At 40.7% G+C, this 14,378-nt stretch overlaps 1 protein-coding gene across 4 annotated transcripts in view; it reads left to right on the forward strand.

The window, feature by feature from the left end:
• Positions 1 to 3,039: 3,039 nt before the first annotated feature.
• EDRF1 (erythroid differentiation regulatory factor 1) overlaps positions 3,040 to 14,378 on the forward strand; it is a 30,626-nt gene continuing 19,287 nt past the window's right edge. For 3 of the 4 annotated variants that reach the window (XR_009696163.1, XM_061162890.1, XM_061162891.1), the window contains exons 1-9: positions 3,040 to 3,262; positions 4,710 to 4,918; positions 6,853 to 6,919; positions 7,554 to 7,679; positions 8,746 to 8,870; positions 9,110 to 9,266; positions 12,246 to 12,347; positions 12,620 to 12,741; positions 13,452 to 13,563. Coding sequence is in view for 3 of the 4 variants with exons in the window: in XM_061162890.1 (XP_061018873.1) it covers positions 3,155 to 3,262; positions 4,710 to 4,918; positions 6,853 to 6,919; positions 7,554 to 7,679; positions 8,746 to 8,870; positions 9,110 to 9,266; positions 12,246 to 12,347; positions 12,620 to 12,741; positions 13,452 to 13,563 (1,128 nt within the window). In the remaining variant the exon portion in view is untranslated. The remainder of the gene's footprint in view (positions 3,263 to 4,709; positions 4,919 to 6,852; positions 6,920 to 7,553; positions 7,680 to 8,745; positions 8,871 to 9,109; positions 9,267 to 12,245; positions 12,348 to 12,619; positions 12,742 to 13,451; positions 13,564 to 14,378) is intronic. The other variant, XM_061162892.1, reaches the window with a different exon arrangement.

Here is a 14,378-nt window from a genome sequence, read left to right on the forward strand (position 1 = left end):
AGGTCCAGGACGCAGCTCCTGCGGGGCAGAGCGGGCCACAGAGGATGAAGCGTACTTGGAGGAGCTGGCCACTGGGGGCGGGGAAGGAGGGGAAGGCAGACACTGGGAAAATGAACACACATGTCTCAAAATGTCAAGTTCTGGAAGTAATGGTCCAGGTTTTCCCACATTATATTTCAATCACACGCATTAAAAATGATAACAACTTAAACCCAAAGCACATAAACGTTTTTGAAGAGGGAAAAGAAAATAATAAGCACTTAGAACCAGCAGAATGTATAAACTTTATGTAACCTGATACACTCAGTTTCTCCTGCCATCAGGGATCCTCCTCCTCTAGTTCCTAAACCTCTCTAGTCCTGCTCTGTTAAGAGACCCCAGAAACCTGGTCCCTCCTCAGGTTTCCCTCCACAAACAGTTCCTGGGCCTCCTCAGTTCCCCCAGCCCGAAGCCGGCTCTCACAGTCCCCTCTGCTGCTGACTCTCTCTGTTTGATTCTTTGCCTTTTCACAGGCTGTTTCCAGCACATTTTCTCCCTAGGCATCATCAACAAGGGTTCAGGCACTTAGCTCTCAAGTACTTAGTCACTCAGTCGTGTCCGACTCTTTGAGACCCCATGGACTGAAGTCTGCCAAGCTCCTCTGTCCATGGGGATTCTCCAGCAAGAATACTAGAGTGGGTAGCCTTTCCCTTCTCCAGGGTAGTTCTCAAGAGGCATGCAATATATGTGAGTCTTAAAGAATTACAGTTACCTCAGGAAATCCATTCTTACAAACACAGAACTATATAATAAAATAACAGAACTTAAGAATCATTAGAAGATAAATACGTATGTATAAAAGTTTAATGATGTTTTACTATAAAATAATGCATAATAGGAAAGAAAAATAGGAAAATGAAGCTTTAAAGAATATTAAATCATTTCATTTTACTCCTCAGAGATACATTTAAATTGACACTGACACAGAAATAGACGTTTGTAAAATCAAGATCTCATCACAGGTGTGCTTTAAGTCTTTTTCTCACTTAACATCATGCACAATTTTATAATACACTCATCTTTAACAGAGCCTGTGGAGTTTACATGTTCTTGAAAAATAAGTGAATTATTGCACAAGTTAACGGTATTATGTACCAAAAGTAGACTTAACCATCCTCCTAATGTTAAACATTTGTATTCAACTTACTACAATGTAAAATAACAATGCATTACCTGCAAAAACACAAAGCAGTGACTGCAAAATCCAAACAGAAAATTGTAAATATCAAAACCAATACTCATTGATTTAAGGGTCTACAAAATGTACTATAAAATTCAGTTATATTTAATTCATAAAAATGTTTTGTTATAATTGAAAACAATTTGTAAATTGTTTGCTAACAGACACAAGGACTTCTAAATCTGCAGATGATTAGTGCCTTATTAGCACCTGATGTAAATTACAAATTGAGACAAATAATTGCAAAGGCAAAACTAATTTTTTAAAACCACGTCCAACATTTTACTGCAAAATACAACAGACATTTTTAAGGAAGACTGTAGCTCCATTTAACTACATTTGATAGGATAGACATTGAGTGTTCTCTCATAGCTCAGTTGGTAAAGAATCTGCCCACAATGCAGGAGACCTGGGTTCAATTCCTGGGTTGGAAAGATTCCCTAGAGGAGGAAACAGCAACCCACTCCAGTGTCCTCGTCTGGAGAATCCCATGGACACAGGAGACTGGCAGACTACAGTCCATGGGGTTACAGAGTCAGACACAACTAAAATGACTAAACCATCACCATATTGATTGTTGGCTCAGAAGCTAAGAGGGCCCGCACCTTCAAACTTGGTTTGGCTGTTTCTCCACCTCTTTGCGGCTCAAGGCACTGGCATTATCTCTGGGGGTCTGGTAGAGATTCAGAATCTCAGGCTCTTTCCAGACCAACTGAATCAGGATCTGCATGCCAACTAAATCCCCAGGTGTTTCCTGGGCCTTTTCAGACTGGAGAAGGCCCTGAACCACAGCAATACCCTTTGCTAGATTCCTAGATCCTAAAAGAAATCAGTCCTGAATATTTATTGGAAGGACTGATGCTGGAACTCCAATACTTTGGCCACCTGATGAGAAGACCTGACTCATTGGAAAAGACCCTGATGCTGGGAAAGATTCAAGGTGGGAGAAGGGGACGACAGAGGATGAGATGGTTGGATGGCATCACCGACTGCATGGACAGGAGTTTGAGTAGACTCCGGGAGTTGGTGATAGACAGGGAAGCCTGGCGTGTTGCAGTCTACGGGGTGGCAAAGAGTCAGACAGGACTGAGGGACTGAACTGAACTGAGATCCCTGGGGCGCGATAAATAAGGGGGCTCTCCGAAAATGCTCCACTAAGTCACTAAGCAGCAAACTGCACCTTTGGCAGGGCGTGGGATGTGGGGGGTAGGGGCGGGGGGTGCCACCTCCTCTGAAACCCATCCCCTCCCCTCAGCAAAGGCGGAGGGCCTCCTCTACGTCCCTCTCCCCGCACGCGGGCCCACGAGGCCCATGAACGCATTGTGATGCGCGGACAGGACGCCGAATCCAGGAGGGCCTGCCTCTGTGGACGGCCCCTCACCTGTCCACGTCTTTCCCTTCCTGGGCCTGCGAGCCCGCCGGGAAGCCGAGGGGTGGGGCGCCCTGGAAGCAGGGGAGGGAACAGGGCTACCGCTTCGCTGCTTTACGTAACAGGAGCCGCGGGTTACACCTACGGCAGCTTTTCCCGCCCAAACTTAGAGAGGGACCGGGGAGACCCTGGACTCTACCCCGAGCCCAAGTCCTAAGGACTGTTTGCCAACAAAGAGGACCGGTGTGCAAGGGGTGGAGCCTGGGAGTCAGATTACCGCGAGACGTAGTTTCCGAGAGCCTCTGACAGACGCAGGCGCACTACAGTTCCCGCCCCCATCTCTACCGCCTTCGCGAAGGTGGCCGCCACCGGGGGAGGCGGGGCCGGGCCTCTGGCACAAAGCTCGCGAGATTTGAATGCGTCCGCGCTCGTTCTTCCTGTCAGAGGCCGGAAGTGCGGGGCCTCGCTAGCGCTCGCTCAGCTGTCTCCGGCGGCGCCGCTGGGCCCCGGGGATCCGTCTCGGCTCCTCGGGTCGAGCTTCACCTGGCCTCCCCTGGAACGAGGTGATGGCGGACTCGAAGGAGGCCGGGGCCGAGGCTCCGCCGGCCGGGGCCGCTGCTCGGGGAGGGCTCAGCCTCCTGTCCCAAGGGGAATCTGAGGAACCTTCTGCACAGGTGAGTCCTCCGTGGGGGCGGGACCAGCAGGGCTCCCGCGGGGGGGCTGCGGATCGGCTCCGGCCGGGTGGGATGTCATGGTGCCCGGCGGCTGGTGGAGCCTTCTTCACGCCACCCCGACGGGCCCCCTGAGGAAAGAAAGTCCGTCTGCCTGTGGACAGGTATTTACCATGCAAGTCATCCCGACGGGCCCCCTGGGGAAAGAAAGTCCGTGTGCCTGTGGACAGGTACTCAGGTATTTACCATGCAAGTCATCCCAACGAGCCCCCTGAGGAAACAAAATCCGTGTGCCTGTGGACTCACATGTTTACCATGCAAGTCGTGCGTGTCAAAAGTGACCCTGGCTTCCCAGTCCATGGTACCCCACAGGTGAGTTTGACACGATCCCTTCTCTCGGGGAGCGCTGGTAGGAATCAGTTCAGCGTAGTCGCTCAGTCATGTCCGACTCTTTGCGACCCCATGGACTGCAGCACGGCAGGCCTCCCTGTCTAGCACCAACTCCCGAGTTTGCTCAAATACATGTCCATGGAGTTGGTGATGCCATCCAACCATCTCATCCTCAGTCGTTCCCTTCTCCTCCCACCTTCATTCTTTCCCAGCATCAGGGTCTTTTCCAATGAGTCAGTTCTTCTCATCAGGTGGCCAGAGTATTGGAGTTTCAGCTTCAGCATCAGTCCTTTCAATGAATATTCAGAACGGATTTCCAGCCCCAAGGGACTCTTGAGAGTTTCCAAGACCACGGGTGGCTCCAAAACTGACCCAGCCTTGCAGAGCTGGAGGGGAACAGAGAGCGTGCTCATTGAGATGGGACTGAGCTAATATTTGAAGGGTGCAAACTGTTTGCCTTGCTGAAAAGGGTCTGTGTGCGAGAAGGTTGGAAGAGTTAACTCAGACCCCGAGCCTTCTTGGGGGTGTGTGGGTGAAATCTGTGCGGATCCCCCAGTGACTTGCCTTGCTGTGAAGTTAGACATTCAGGTTATTTGTGTAATAGACTGACCGATCAATTACTAAACACTTAAAAATGAAGAAGGCCCGGATATTACCACAAGCCACTTCCTAAGTGATGCATGCTATTGAAATTAAAATATATGTTTAATATTGAACAGAGGTTTTATTACATTTTGTGTTTAGTTACTGTGGTACTGTTTACTCCCTGGTTTCTGCTTCTGCCCTGATGAATGTTTTAAAAGACAGTTTGATTGGCCTGTTTCCTGGCTAATAACCATAACCATGATACTCCTTGACTTATCTTTTTTCTTTGAAATTATGTGAAAAGGAGCTATGTAAATTGTACAAATTTATGCTCCCATTTATCAACTGCTGCTAGTAACATGTAGCATATTCTTGGAAGCCTGATGTGGTAGGGTTTTTTTTATTATTAAGACGGGATTTTAATTTTTTTATTCCTAGTAATGTACATTAAAGTTTCATTTAACATGTTAATCAGGGATCAGCTTTACTTCTCGGAGGCAATGAAGTGAAAAGCCGAGCTGTGGTGAAATACTCTTCTGCCCCTCCTCGGACAGCATTTGCACGCCTCGAAGAGAAAACAGACTTGAAACTCCCACCTGCCAACTGGTTACGAGAGAGTGCCAAGCTAGGACCGGCAGGAACTACCATTCTTGGCAATAGTAGGAAAAGCAAGCCATTTTCCAGGTAAATATTAATTAATGGCATTTTGACCTGTTCCTCAACCTTCCACCTTAAAACTCTTAAGACTTGCTTTTCAGTGTAATTTGTAATGCTCATCAACATGCCAAGACTTCGCTTTAGAAAAAGATTATATTTGACTTTCATTGTGCTTTTTCACAATAATAAGATTCTGTTAAAATATGAAGATATCAATTACATATGCTTCTTTCAAGTCTACATCATGTTATTAACAAACATGAATTTTGATGACTAAAATTCAATTAGCTATTTTCATTTTAGCCAATTTTCATACCTTTTGATTATGTGAATATGGAGTCTTGGGGGGAAAATCCTTAAAACTGCCTAACCTGTCCTGTGGAATTTTTCATTAAATGGTGGTGGATTGTCTGGTCTGAAACAACAGTGATGTAAAAACACAGCATGTTTAGATATATATCCTTGACTTTGACACTTGCTGGAAATTCTGCTGGTGGTGTTTAAGGTTGAGAGAGAGGCCTGGGTCTTACAGAGAAGAATGTACTAATGTCCATATTCTTGTTGACCTTTTAATGTGGGGGGTTCCCTTTTTCCCTCTCAGTGATTGAACCTAAAGTATTTCCACATAACATACAGCAGGAGCAATAAATGGATAATGCCTTACATGCCAGTGATTTGGAAATTACCCTAATGCCTCAGGAGGTAAAAGTTATGTTTGCAAAATGTTGCTTGTATGTAGCATTATTTATACTAGTAGAAAAAAATTGCAAATAGTTCACATGTCTTCTTTTAGAGAAATGGCTTAATAAAGCAGAATTAAATGTTATAAAGTGATTTTGGCTGATGATTATATTGACAGTGTACAGACACTGCTGAGTACTTTATGTGCTTATCTTGTTTCATTCTGTCAACCTTTTGAGTTGGGTGCTGTTAGCTTTCCTGCAGAAAAGTGAGGCTTGGAAAGGTTAAGAGCTTGCCTAGCCCACGTGGTAAGTCATCAGCACACTTTGAAGTGAGGCAGTCCTAAATAAGTGCTCTGACTCTGCCACCTCCTCACTGAAAAACGGAGACAGCAGCTGCTTTTCATACTTGCAGATTATAGATGTGCCTCACGTGGTACCTGGCACAAGTTTGGTGGTGCTCAGTGAGCTGTTTCTTCTTCTGGTTGAATTGGTGTTGTGTGCATTTTTTTTCTCATACATTTTTTAAAACGGTACAAGTGTATATCACTGGGAACATGATCCCAGAGACTAAAATCCTTACGAATGTTTCTGTTGTTTTTCTTGACTCCCCATCTAAAAAGAATAACCCAAACTGTTTTCTGTTACATATTTTTTTAGATTGTATGACTACAAAAATAAAAATGATTGTAATTGTTTTTATTCTAAATATTTTCTATTATTGCTATTATTATTGTATTTCTGTCTTGTATCAAATTTAAGATGCCATTGATTTTAAGTTGTCCCATTATTTTTATTTGTTTTAGCAAAATTTTTAAAAGTATGGTTGTCTTATAATGTGTTGGTTTCTGGAGTATAGCAGTGACTCAGTTATACGTATGTATACATGTATATATTCTTTTTCATAGTCTTTTCCATTATGGTTTATCACAGAGTATTGAATATAGTCCCTTGTGCTATACAGTAGGACCTTGTTGTTTATCCATCCTGTATATAATAGTTTGTATTTGTTAATCCTAAACTTCAATCTGTCCCTCCGCAACTGCACTCCCCCATGGCAACCACAAGTCTTGTTTTCTGTATCTGTTAAGTGACCCCATTATTTTATGTACCACTAAGAAGGAAAAACTAGCCAACTGTAATGGTGATAGGCATACTGTTTTCAGAGATGTTAGAGTGTGGAAAATGTGTATCTAAGAAGTGCTGAAATATAGTATTCTGTTGTAACAACACCTGCCCCACCATGAACTTGATTTTTGTGACCTTTGTTTTCTCTGTTAGTTTTGGGATGGCATACGACTTTATTGATTCAGTGGGAAACGATGTGGATGTTGTCTCTGACTCTGAAGTAAGTGTCCTCTTTGCGACTATAATTGGGATGTTCGTGCTGGGGATTTATAGCCTGCTGTATTCTGCAGCCTGGAAAAATTATTGATGAAATAAACTACAACATTCTGATTATTGAGCACCTTTTTTATTAAAGTAACACTGTTCACTGCATCATTCCTCAAAGAGGAGGGGGCAACTCACAAAATACTGGCAGTGGTATTGATGGCTGTGTTTTAATGATGGCAGTTTTAAGGAAGCAGTTACAGTGTTGGGTTATGTAATGTTGCTGGTTGAGAATTAGATATGATACTTGTAGTAAAATCTATTGATGCTTAGTTGGCCTGTTTTTTCTGAGAAGCTAAAAGCTTGGGTCAGTGTAGCAGTGTGACCTGTATATATTTTATGAAATTCCATCATGTAAAAGTAAATCCTTGTTATTTACATTAACACAGGGAGACTGGTAAAGTGTAGGTGATTCTGGTTTGAAGCTCTGTCTTCCACGTGTTTGTAGGTAGCTCCTTAAGGTACAGTTTGTATGAACGTAAGGAAATAAGGTTTATTATGCTTTATAACTGAGTGGAGTTAAATTTGAAAGATTCCAGATCATACCGCAAAAGTGTTTCTAAACTGTTTTTCCTTTTGTATTTTTTAAGAACATAAAAAAGCTTCTGAAGATTCCCTACAGCAAATCACATGTGAGCATGGCCGTGCACCGCATAGGAAGGACTCTCTTGTTAGATGAGTTAGATATCCAGGAACTCTTTATGAGATCATCTCAGGTAATTCTTGAGAAATAACAAGAAAAGCACTGTTCTAACAACTTATGGGCACTAGAAATGTGATTTTGTTTCAAAGAAAGGACAAAGTGAAAACGTGGTTGAGTGCTTCAACCAAGAAATGAAAAGTTTAACTGAAGATTAAAAAGCTTTAATAAAGAAAAAGGTAGAAAAGAGAACAGTAGAGAAACTTATTTTATTGATACTAGTAGCCAGAATTCTCATAAGGAAAAGGGTGAAGTGAAGAAAGTTATGAAAAATATGAAGTTTAAGGGACTGGTTAAATTTTTGAAAAATCCTTTCATGTCTGTATTAAAGAGATTGTCATGAAATATGGCTGCCAGGAAATGTGAAAAATATTTTAAAAATTATTCCTCTGAATATATAGTTATATTAGAATTAATTGGTTCTCTTTAAGCAGAGCTTCTCAAACTGTGTGTGGTAAATGACTATTCTCCTCCACCAGTTTTTTGTGGTGGTGGTTTAGTCACTAAGTCGTGTCTGACTCTTGTGACCCCATGGACTGTAACCTGCCAGGTCCTCTGTCCATGGGATTTCCCAGGCAAGAATACTGGAGTGGGTTGCCATTTCCTTCTCCAGGGGATCTTCCCAACCCAGGAATCGAACCTGGGTCTCCTGGATTGCAGGTGGATTCTTTACTAACTAAACTACAAGGGAAGTCACCATTATTTTGTAAAATATAATAATGCTGCAGCTTCTGAAAGCTGACTCTACATTTTTGTATTTACCTTGTTGTTACAAACAGTTCTTGATTGCAAATAGTTCATGGTCTTGCCACTCACTCCCATAAGCTACTCTTAAAGAATATTCTTGCAATGCTTTGATAAAGGAAAGAATTTATAGTGATTTAAACTGACATTTATAGTAAATGTTTTTCTATTTGTAAAGATCACAGTTCAGTTCAGTCTGGACTGTGTTAGCCACTGGGCAAGGTCCTGAGAATCACAGTCCTGCTTCCTTGCAGCTTATAAACACACAGATAATTTTAATGCTTTCTGCATAGTGGGACTTATCCCAGGCACTAATTATCAATTTCTTATGTTACCAGACTGGTGATTGGACATGGTTAAAAGAGTTTTATCAAAGACTTATTGATCAGAAGTGGCAGAGGAAGAAAAAAAGCAAAGAACACTGGTATCAGAAGGCTATTCTTTCAAAGTTTTTGTATTACAGGTACTTAGCTATTTGTTTATTTTTATCTGAAGAGAAAAAATGAAATTCTGATATAAAAATTTGAAGCCAGTAAAAGTAATTTAAGTTTGGCTACTGTTATTGTTGACATTTGTCTTGTATTCCTTTTTTAAATGAGATTTATGCTTGGTTATAGTATCTAGTTTTTTAAAACTGGTGGGCTGTTACATAAAGTTAACTTAAGTAACAATGTGGGGTTTTTTTGCTTCTGATTTGGCCAGTATCAATGGCGATGGAGCTGCTCAGCCTGTCCCATCTGCCACAGAACAGCAGGAGTCGTCCAGTTCTGATCAGACCAATGATTCAGATGGAGCTTCGTGGCCCGCCCCCTTTGAAATGCCTTCTTCAGTCTCTGAAGACCCCAGTGCTTCCAGTCAGGTTAGACACTGTTTAGATGCTAATTCAGCAAAATCATTTAAGGAGACAAAGCCAATTATCCTATCAATAAAAAATAGAGACAAATAGGAATAAAAAATATTCTAGTAATTTATGTCTTCACAGGTACAAAAAGTCCTTGTTTTAGTTTTTCAGTATGGAATTTACAAGGGTTATTATGAATGGCTAGATCAGATTTTTTTTCAAGAAATAATTCAAAGATATTTTTTGAAGTTTTATCACATTTAAAATAGCTTATTAATATGTTTATCAATACTGATTTATCTCCTTGTAGTCATAAGGAGATATGGTGTATTTAAACTGTGAAAATATTAAGTGCCTTTCAGATATTGAGACTCACAGGTGTGTTTGTAATTGAAATACTCGCCTTCTACCTTAACTTTCCGTCGGATTTGTTAGGCCTGAAATAGCTCTGCACATTTTCTCAGTGGCGTTGCTAAGACTTAACCTACATTAGTGTTATAAAGCTTTCAGACAGGAAGAGAGGATGGTCTGTGACCCCTTTTACCTCTTACATCCTTGGTTTCTTCTTACCGTTCATTTGTTTTTGTCCTTATTGTGTCTGTCAAGTGACTCCATAGATGTAAGTTGTGCATGTTGGTTTTTAGGAAAATTGACAAGCTTGAGGTAACTTGGTAAATTGCATTTCTCCTCTGACTGTGTGCTCTCACACACTGAACACACTGAACATTCATTATTAGATTGTTTCTATCCTCGTGAATTATAAGGTCATAGGAGACAAAACACCTTTAACCTGATTTTAGTTTAGTAGGTTTTCAGATAGATATGCCTCATTGAACTGTGTAGTGAACTTAATTTTTTTCCAGAGTTGGGAAAACTGTAAGGAAGAGTAAGGGAGTAATTAGCATGCAAGTCCACGTAGTGATAACCCAGGAGGTGGGGAAGTTATTAACATTGAAATGAGAAGGGACATGGGTGCTGGGTGCTGGCAGGGTCCTATGTCATGACTTGGGTGGTGGTTACATGGATAATTTGTTTTCTAATTAGTAATTATACTGTATTCTGTATAGTTTATGTACTTTTCTGTATTTGATTATATGGTTAGACAGCTTCACCAACTCAATGGACATGAATTTGAGCAAACTCTGGGAGACAGTGGAGGACTGAGGAGTCTGGTGAGCTACAGTTCGTGGGCTTGCAAAGAATTAGACATGACTTAGCGACTGGCCAACAGTAACAATATGTGATTATACTTTGCTGAAGGAGTTTTTAAAAAATTATTTAGTATTCCTTGACTTCAAAACGCACACATTATAAAAAGACCACATAATGAAAATTCTAGTCTCCTGCTGCCCTTCTCCCCTGTATCAGCCTTATCATTCTGTCCTTTAAAGGTTACTTTGAAAAACTTTGGAGGCTTTTGAGAATCTATAGACTTGCCTGTGGAAGAAGTGACCTGGAATCTATTTAATGCTTCTTATGCCACATATTTTATGCCATGTATGGTGTGTGTATTTTTCATCCTTTTAGCTGCATATGTATTATGTTGATGGTATCGTTTTACAAATAAGTAAATAAAGCTCATAAAAAGTAGATGTTTGTCTATGGTCACACAGCTGGTGAAGTTTAAACCCTGGTCTTTCTGATTAGAGGCCTGTTCTCACAGCAGTACTCCACTGTGTCTGTATATTCCACACATTTAGAAGGGCCTTATGAGCAGTCAAGTTGTCTGGGCAATGGCATATCCCTAAGCAGAGTACCCTGCTTACAAACAATCTTTTACAGAATACTTTCTGTGACATATGTAAATCTCTAAACTTCACTTCATGAATTCTTGCTCCCAAGGCTAAATCGGCAAGTTTGAAGCCCATGTTAAGCAATAATAGAGTTTAAATAGTTCTCTGGTCTGGCCTTGGAGCCAAACTTTTATTAATAACATTATAACCTAGAAACCTATAAATCCCACTAAAGCAATACCTGGCAAATATAATTTTGGGAATTGATCCATAGGTCGATAACTTGTCTGTATCAATAAACAATACAGTAGATGTTTGAAATTCTTTAAGGACCTTTGCAAAGAAGACATGCAAAGCACTGGAGATCTCCCACTACTTACTTCATACCTACTTTCTTTGAAAACTGGTGCTAAGCTTATTAGCACACAAATAGGAATAAGCAACACACCTAGGTGCTCTCGTGTACACACACATATGCTTTCTCGTCTTGATTTAATGTTTCTTAATGGTTTTTAATGGCAGCTACCCTAATGGTTGGAAAATCAGTGGACTGCATTTACTATGTCAAAGGTTCCTCTTTCTATGTGTTTTCCAAAATATATTCCACAGTTAATAATAAGAATAATTAAAAGAATAATAAAAATAATCTGTAATAAGAATAAAAAGTGTTACAAGATAAATAAATTTGGGAGTAATGGATTATATAGAGATCATGTAGGTTTTTCCAGTGTAGGATCTCTCAGGAACCTTTTATGGTAATAAGCATTGTTACTCTCCAAAAGCAAATCCTTGTAAACAGTGTTTTTCAGATCTGACTCTGGGAATTTTTCACCAAGTACCCCAAAGACTAGACTTCTGTGAAAAACACATTAGAATGTGTGAAACTGAGGACTGCTCCGATGACCAGTGTCACAAAAATATGGCTGAGGTTTCTTAGGAAATTTTTAATCCAGTAGGGATGGAATAGGCTTTGAAAGAGTAGTGCTATTGCAATTCACCCCAAAAAAAGAGAGAAGCTTGGAAAGCTTAAAATATATCTTTAGTCTTGATTTGAGTAAGATCTGAATGTGTTTAGCTTATTATAGTGACTGATAATTAGGAACTGAAGTATGCACCCCGTGAGAAGTAATGATTCGTATCAGCTGTAATTTACAAGAGCAGGTTTGAGCGGTATGCCTTGATGTGTAGGTGATACTCTTTAACAGTAGGCCATTTGTAAGAAGTTATGACAGCAGAATCACTCCTGTCCTTGCACTTTTCACAGGGAAGTGAGCCTCTTGAACCCTCATACATAGTGGGGCATGTGGCCTCAGCGCCTAAAGAACAAAACCTGACTCCTTTATTCAATGACGGGGAGAACAGTCAGGTATGCTCTCCGTGGGGTCCAAGTCGAGACACCACATCCCCAGTCTACTTCGTCATCTAAGAGCTAGTCTTAAATTGGAATTCATAGGGAAAAAAATATCCACTTGATCCTAAAAATCTCTTTCTAAACATCTCTCTGATCTTCTAGCTCTGTGGTTTCATTTATCTTTTCTCCTTTGTCTTTTCCTTCTTCTAGTCTTTTTGTGGATCATGGGGGGAGATTACAGATCCCCTGTTTATTATATAATCTCTCTATTTTATTTCAAATCAAAGGGTCTTAAAAATGATTTTGTTCGGAATATTTTATGGACGTTTGAAGACATCCACATGTTAGTTGGCTCCAACATGCCTATCTTTGGAGGTGGCCGATATCCAGCAGTCAGCTTACGTCTCAGGTAACTAGACTTATATTCCTTTAGAATCGTGTTCCAGTTTGCTTTCACCTGCTTATTTTGGCATCCTTTCCTTTTTCTAGTTTTTTTTTTTTTTCACTTCCCTCCTTCCTCCACCAGTTGAAATGGCCGCAGTACAGAGTAGTGTTTCAGCAAGTGCTGAAAACCCTATGGCTGGCTTTTCATTCTAGTCCTTGGTAGTGGAGTCAGAGACCTGTTGTACTGAATGAGTCTTAGGTCTGAATCTACAACTTGTGAGAATATAGTATAGTTTATATACCCAGTTGAAAAGGTGGTTTGCCAGCCTCCTGTTAACTACGTGTAAGCATTTTTTAATGTTCCAGCTGTGTATGTTCACATCGTCTATTCTGTGTGAATTCTGACTTGAACTCTGTGATGTATGCTGGTCAGTCTTCACCTCAGGTTGTATGAGGAGCGTGCAGTAGGCTACCGGCCATCTTTGTCATAGTTCCTCCTTTTGCTTCTGAAAGCTCTTATGGACACACATTAAGAGTCCACGCAAAGCTTATGGGAAGATGTTAAGTACAACATACCCCATGAGCTGCGTATGCATGTCTCATCAGAAGAGAAGCATAAATGGTACTCTCCAACTAGGAAGAACAGATTAAAATATTCTAATAAGGAAAGTAAGTCTCAGATGATTTGTAATGGAACATCTTCATTAATCAATAACACCAGAAATGTGTTTTTAGGGATAACAACAAGCCAATTAATGTGCTAACTGGAATTGACTATTGGTTGGACAACTTGATATGCAACGTGCCAGAGCTTGTCATGTGTTTTCATGTAAATGGAATTGTACAGGTAAGCCTGATACAACGTGACTTTTGAAATAATCTCTCAACTACAGATTGGGGCAGAAAGTACCTCACTAAAGTTTTTAACACCCTTGAGTAAGGTGTATTTTGGCAAGGAAGATAACTATGACTAAACTGAAATTAGAGTGCTATTACATTTGAGCTGGTGCTGTCAGAATTCTAGATGTTACAGGAGTTTAATTTATAGGTAATTTGTGAGTAGGTCATAAATATACTAAAATCTACATTTGTAGCCGAAGAATATAATTTTAAGGCAAGTACCTATAGTAATTACTTCAAAGTGTCTGAACAGTGAAGTTGTTTATTCAGTATTGTATACTGTTATTCAGTAAACAGATATGAATACTTAATACAGAATGTTGAGGAAAGGCCCCAGCCGTAATTGCATAAAGTAGATAGCTTGTATAGCAAATCGTTATAGAGCATTTTCTATTTATGAGGGACTTTGTCCCCATCAGTAATGTTGGAATTTGGAAAGCAATAAGATTGGTCACTACTCACAATGATGTAATCTAATGGGAAATAAGAGGAAAATAGGGAACAGCGGGTGAAGGGTTAGAAGTGTACGCATGAGAGTCTGGATGATCAGAGAAGGGTGTGATCGCTTCTGTTTGGATCTGGTCTGTTTTCCGATTGAATTGCAGTTTCTAGTCTTAGAGTACTTCAGAAAATATGCTCAGAGGCATTTAGGGAAGTGTGAGCAGAAGACAAGCTAGAAAAAAAATGAGGAGGCACTTATTGTGATGGTAATAGCCTTGCAGCCTTTACTCTTTCCTGCTTCCTCCACGAACACACCCCACC

The sequence above is a fragment of the Dama dama genome, chromosome 15 (genome assembly GCF_033118175.1).
Source record: "Dama dama isolate Ldn47 chromosome 15, ASM3311817v1, whole genome shotgun sequence".
In the NCBI taxonomy this organism is placed as follows: domain Eukaryota; kingdom Metazoa; phylum Chordata; class Mammalia; order Artiodactyla; family Cervidae; genus Dama; species Dama dama.